At 48.0% G+C, this 6,000-nt stretch overlaps 1 protein-coding gene across 1 annotated transcript in view; it reads left to right on the top strand.

The window, feature by feature from the left end:
* The first annotated feature begins 331 nt into the window (after positions 1-331).
* Positions 332-6,000, top strand: part of WDR49 (WD repeat domain 49) — a 130,837-nt gene continuing 125,168 nt past the window's right edge. Inside the window, 2 exon segments of the mRNA XM_032631051.1 lie at positions 332-355; positions 357-500. Coding sequence (XP_032486942.1) covers positions 332-355; positions 357-500 — 168 coding nt within the window.

Below are 6,000 nucleotides of genomic sequence, written 5' to 3'. Positions count from 1 at the left end.
GTGTCAGTTGCTATAAACACAGGGGAAGCTTTTACACTTTTTTAAATCAAGCCAGGTTAAACAGAGTATAAGGAGGGGATGTTTTAAAACAATTCAACAATGGGTTTTGAAAATAAACTGTGGAATTAAGGAAGTGTGGGGGTTGGGAGCTTTCATTCCCTACCTCGGGGCTTGAACTTTTTGCCTCCTAATTGAGTACCTTGAAATGTACTTTGATTCTGGAATTCGATTGCTAAGTTGTTTCTTTTCAAAGGCACCTGTTGAAGGAAAAGAAAAAGAAAAAGAAAAATACTTAGAGAGTTGACGGCTGTTAAAAAGAGGTAAAGCCATTATGAGTTGCCAGAATGCTACCCTTCGAGTTGAACGAAGGATCCCAACCCGGGCCAGAGAACCCAGAAAGAATTTCACAAGGTGAAACTGCAGAGGAACATGCCTGCATAGCCCTGCTTGAAAACCAACTCAGCCTGGGCGACTTTGTCCAAATACAAAGAGCTTTTGAGGTAAGCGTTAATCTTATTTCCTGGAGACTTTGAGTTGCTTATGAAGGAGACCAGGATGAAACAGAAAGAGATTTCTCTCTTAAAAGTTTTTTTTTTTTTTTTAATATATTTAATGGTTAAAACAGGGAACTGAAAAGAATTGGTCAGACCTGGATTTAACACCAGAGTAACTTTACCCCTCAATTCTTCGGGACAAATAATATTATTTAGTCTGAAATTGCTGCTGTTGAATATCATTACCATCCAGGAAGGAAAATGAATTCTTGGACAAATTTTTTTCTTAGAGATCAACATATTTTTGGAAAACAGAAAGTTACGACGGTGACAGGGGGAAGCCAGATCTCTAGGGTGGCTCCCAATAATAACTGTCCTTGCAGGTAACATGGAAGTATCCCTCTGGAAATGCAAATAGCCACTTCCCGGTGTGCAAACATTCTCCCCTGCGTCACCCCAGCGACGCAGCTCCTTTTCAAAGCAGATTGTGGCACTTCATTGTCCCAGATCCCATGGGAGGGACCAGTCTGCCACTCTTTTTGCAAATATTGGAGCAATGCCAATGAAAACAAAATTTAAAAAATTTTAATTACCATAGGAATTTTAACTGTAAATGAATAAGTTCCTTCTCTCTATCTTAATTTTGAATTCTGCATTTATGCCTAATGAACAGCATATATCAAAATTGTGGGGCCTTTAGGGACTTTCCACCCCCTCACTTGTTCCCGTAAACCAATTCTTCTCCCTATCGTGCGCCACTCCTTCTCCCTATCGAAACCAATTCTTCTCCCTATCGTGCGCCACTCCTTCTCCCTATCGAAACCAATTCTTGGAGTTTTTCAGTTGACGGGGACTTGCCAGACAGCGGGTAATTTTCCAGTTGCCCGTAACAGGTATACGCCCTAACCGCCACAATGAACAGACAACTATAACGGCCAGAAGGTGGGACAAAAGTTCCTAAGCCAATGAATTCATAAGTCACCACATTTACCCAATCATTGTGAGAATATACCCGCCCTATGAGTAAATAAACCTATAAAAAGTATGTGATTCCGCTTTTAGGGGTTCCCCATCGGCCTCCTGCGTGAGGTTCAGGGAACCCCGGTGCATCGGCTCCTAATAAACCTCTTGCGTGTTGCAGCGGCTCTCGACTCTTGGCGGTTCTTGGGCGAGTTGGAATCTCTCGCAGACCGCTTGGGTCTAACATTTGGGGGCTCGTCCGGGATCCCCTCTCGCCCCCGGGTCACAAGAACATCGGGAGTCGGAGGTATCAGGTAGGCTCGAGCCCAATTGTCTGTTTGTTTGTCGTTTGTTTGTTGCTAGCCGCCATTAGGAAAAAGCCGTGCGAACCGGCTTGCTGTGGAATCTGTATTGGACTCCTGGCTAGGCAGACGTGCCGAAAGCTGGTGTCCACGGGCCCCGGGGGACGCCCTGGTGGTCCATCTGGAAGGAGAAACAAATTTTGTCTCCCCTTCATCTGGTTCTGGCAGGTTATATAAGCTGCCATCTGAATTTGAGTTGGTTTCGGGTTTAAGTTCGCGGTGGCTTGTTCTGGCAGGTTATATAAGCTGCCATCTGAATTTGAGTTGGTTTCGGGTTTAAGTTCGCGGCGGCTGGTTCTGGCAGGTTATATAAGCTGCCATCTGAATTTGAGTTGGTTTCGGGTTTAAGTTCGCGGCGGCAATATCAATGTGTGTCTTTTGAAATTTTATTGTTTTTCTGTACTATTATCTTTCTTTTGACGGACGACAATGGGACAAACTATGACGACTCCTCTTTCTCTTACCCTAAGCCACTGGACCGAAGTTAGGGCTAGGGCCCACAACCTTTCGGTAGAAGTAAGGAAAGGAAAATGGCAAACGCTGTGTACCTCTGAGTGGCCTACATTTCAGACAGGGTGGCCACCCGAAGGATCTTTTTTGTTAGATAAGGTTGGGCTAGTCAAGTCTAGGGTCTTTAACACAGGACCCCACGGACACCCAGACCAGATACCATATATCTTGGTCTGGGAAGATCTAGTTCTCTCCCCGCCTCCGTGGGTCCGGCCCTTTGTTTCCTCAACAGGCACGTCTGCATGCGCTCCAGCACAATCGGAGATATTGGCCCTGAAGAAAACCCCAGACACGGAAAAGTCATCTGCTGCCTCGGACCCGCCAAAGGCGATATATCCTGACCTGCAGTCTGATTTGCTTCTTCTAGATTCCCCACCTCCTTATCCTCCGGCCCTAAATCCCATGTCGCCCCTAGGACCCCCAGCTTCACAACCCTCCGCACCAGTAGGGCCACCTGTTATGGCGGAAAGGGGGGGGTCCCTCGGCGGGCACCAGAAGCCGGAGGGCTGTTTCCCCGGATCCTACTGCTTTACCCCTTAGAGAATATGGCCCCCCCGATAACCACGGGAATAGGCCCCTTCAATACTGGCCCTTTTCCTCTGCAGATCTTTATAATTGGAAGATGCATAACCCTACTTTCTCTGAAAACCCACAGGCTCTTACTGCTCTAATAGAGTCTCTTGTCTTCTCCCACCAACCCACCTGGGATGATTGTCAACAGCTCCTCCAGACTCTCCTCACAACTGAGGAGAGGCAACGGGTTCTCCTGGAGGCTAGAAAGAATGTGTTAGGCGCCAATGGACAACCTACCCAGTTGCCTAATGAGATTGATGCCGGTTTTCCACTCGTCAGGCCGAATTGGGACTTTAATACCCTGGAAGGTAAGGAGCACCTGAAAATGTATCGCCAGGCTCTGGTGGCGGGTCTCCATGGAGCGGCCAGGCGCCCCACGAATTTGGCTAAGGTAAGAGAGGTAACTCAGGGGCCCCAGGAATCGCCAACCGTGTTCCTAGAACGCTTAATGGAGGCTTTTAGACGATTCACTCCTTATGATCCAACCTCTGAGGAACATAAGGCCACCATAGCAATGGCCTTTATTGACCAGGCGGCCCCTGATATTAGAAAGAAGTTACAAAGGCTGGATGGCCTACAAGGTTTCTCCCTTCAGGACTTAGTAAAAGAGGCAGATAAGGTATATAATAAGAGGGAGACAGAAGAAGAAAGAGAAGAAAGAAAGCAGAAGGAACAAGAGGCTCGTGAGGTAAGATGAGATAAGAGGCAAGAAAGACATTTGAGTAAGATACTGGCCACTGTAGTCAGAGGAGGAAACAGTAGAGACAGAAATAGACAGGAAGGGCGAACAACGGATAGAAGGCGGCCATTAGACAAGGACCAATGTGCCTACCGTAAAGAAAAAGGTCATTGGGCAAGAGAATGCCCTAAAAAAAGGAACGGGGGAAGGATCACTAAGCCTTTTCATCTGTACGTGGCCGAGAATAAAGGTATTGCAAAGGGAGTACTAACTCAGAAACTGGGCCCCTGGAATCGCCCGGTTGCGTACCTATCAAAGAAATTGTATCCTGTGGCAGCAGGATGGCCCGCCTGTTTAAAAATAATCGCCGCGGTGGCCGCTTTGGTCAAAGATGCTGACAAACTGACTTTGGGGCAGAACCTAACGATAACAGCCCCCCATGCATTAGAAAGTGTAATTCGCCAGCCACCCGACAGATGGCTAACAAATGCCAGGATGACTCATTACCAAGCCCTGCTGTTAAACTCAGATCGTATTAAGTTTACCTCAGCCACAGGACTCAACCCGGCCACCTTGCTACCCGACCCTGACCTGGAAAGCACTACCGTCATCCATGATTGTCAGGAAGTACTGGCTGCAGCACACGGTAGCAGACCAGACTTGATGGATCAGCCCCTCCCCAACGCCGACGTTACCTGGTTTACTGACGGAAGCAGTTTCCTAGAGGAAGGTAAGCGTCGGGCGGGAGCAGCCGTGGTAGACGGGAAAGAGGTCATCTGGGCAGCCACATTACCGCAAGGGACATCGGCCCAACGGGCTGAACTAATCGCCATGACTAGAGCATTGGAACTAGCAGAAAACAAAAAGGTAAACATCTATACGGACAGTAGGTACGCATTTGCTACCGCCCATGTCCATGGGGCCATTTACCAACAAAGAGGGTTGCTCACCTCGGCGGGCAAAGAAATTAAAAACAAAGAAGAAATAGTGGCACTGCTAGCTGCCCTCATGCTCCCCACTAAAGTCAGCATCATTCATTGCCCCGGACACCAGAAGGACAATACCCCGGTGACAAGAGGCAACAACATGGCAGATAGGGTGGCACGAGAAGTGGCTCTATGGGAAATCATACTAGAACTATCAGATGAGAGTCCTGGGAAACCAAATGATAGGGGAACAAGTACCCCAGCCATAACTAAAGGAACATTATCTCCTCAACAAGCAAAATCCATGCTACAACAGATTCACAGATGGACACACTTGGGAACCAAAAAGATGATGTCCCTACTACACAAGACAGGTTATGATACCCCTGGACTAACTAAATTAGCTGAGCAGATTGCACGAGAGTGCATTCCATGCCAACAGGTAAACTCCCATAAAGGAAAACTTGAGGTCGGAAAAAGGCTCAGAGGAGACCGCCCAGGAGCCTATTGGGAGGTCGACTTCACTGAAATACGCCCTGGAAGGTACGGTAACAGGTATCTTCTAGTTTTTATAGATACCTTCTCAGGATGGGTAGAAGCTTTCCCGACGAAGGAGACAGCTACTGTGGTGGCCAAAAAGATCTTAAAAGAAATTTTCCCCCGGTTCGGGGCACCAAAGGTAATAGGATCAGATAATGGTCCCGCCTTCGTCGCCCAGGTAAGTCAGGGTGTGGCCAAATACCTGGGGACTGATTGGAAATTACATTGTGCCTATAGACCCCAGAGTTCAGGACAGGTAGAGAGAATGAATAGAACTCTAAAAGAGACCCTAACTAAATTGTCCATAGAGACTGGCGGTACAGATTGGACGGTGCTCCTTCCCTTAGCCCTGTTCCGGGCTAGAAATACCCCCTCCCGCTATTATCTTACTCCATTTGAAATACTATACGGGGCCCCACCTCCTCTTTTTACGCTAAGGAAAATATTAAGTCCTGACTGTCAGAATAACACTGACTTATATGCTAGGCTGTTGGGACTCCAGTTGGTCCAAAAGGAGGTGTGGTCCCAGCTGGCAGAGGCTTACCGACCAGGAACACCAGCAGAGGCTCATCCCTTCCAAGTCGGAGATTCCGTGTACGTCCGTCGGCACCGAACCCAGACTCTAGAGCCTCGGTGGAAAGGACCATACATCGTCCTGCTCACCACCCCCACGGCTATAAAGGTAGACGGCATCGCTGCGTGGATCCACGCTTCACACGTGAAGGCCGCACCAGCATCTGCAACATCGGAATGGCGAGCCCAAAAGACCAGCAACCCGCTCAAGCTCAAGCTTCTGCGATCATCAGATTTATAACTTTAACTTTGTTACCCCTACTGACTGTGAGTAATTTTAGTCCTCACCTGCCCCAGCGTTTAACCTGGCAGGTAATTTCCCAGACTGGAGATGTAATATGGTCTGTTAGCAATATCGCTCCCCCATGGACCTGGTGGCCAAA

This window comes from Phocoena sinus, chromosome 4 (assembly GCF_008692025.1).
Source record: "Phocoena sinus isolate mPhoSin1 chromosome 4, mPhoSin1.pri, whole genome shotgun sequence".
NCBI classification, from domain to species: domain Eukaryota; kingdom Metazoa; phylum Chordata; class Mammalia; order Artiodactyla; family Phocoenidae; genus Phocoena; species Phocoena sinus.
This window is presented reverse-complemented; position numbering and strand designations above follow the sequence as displayed.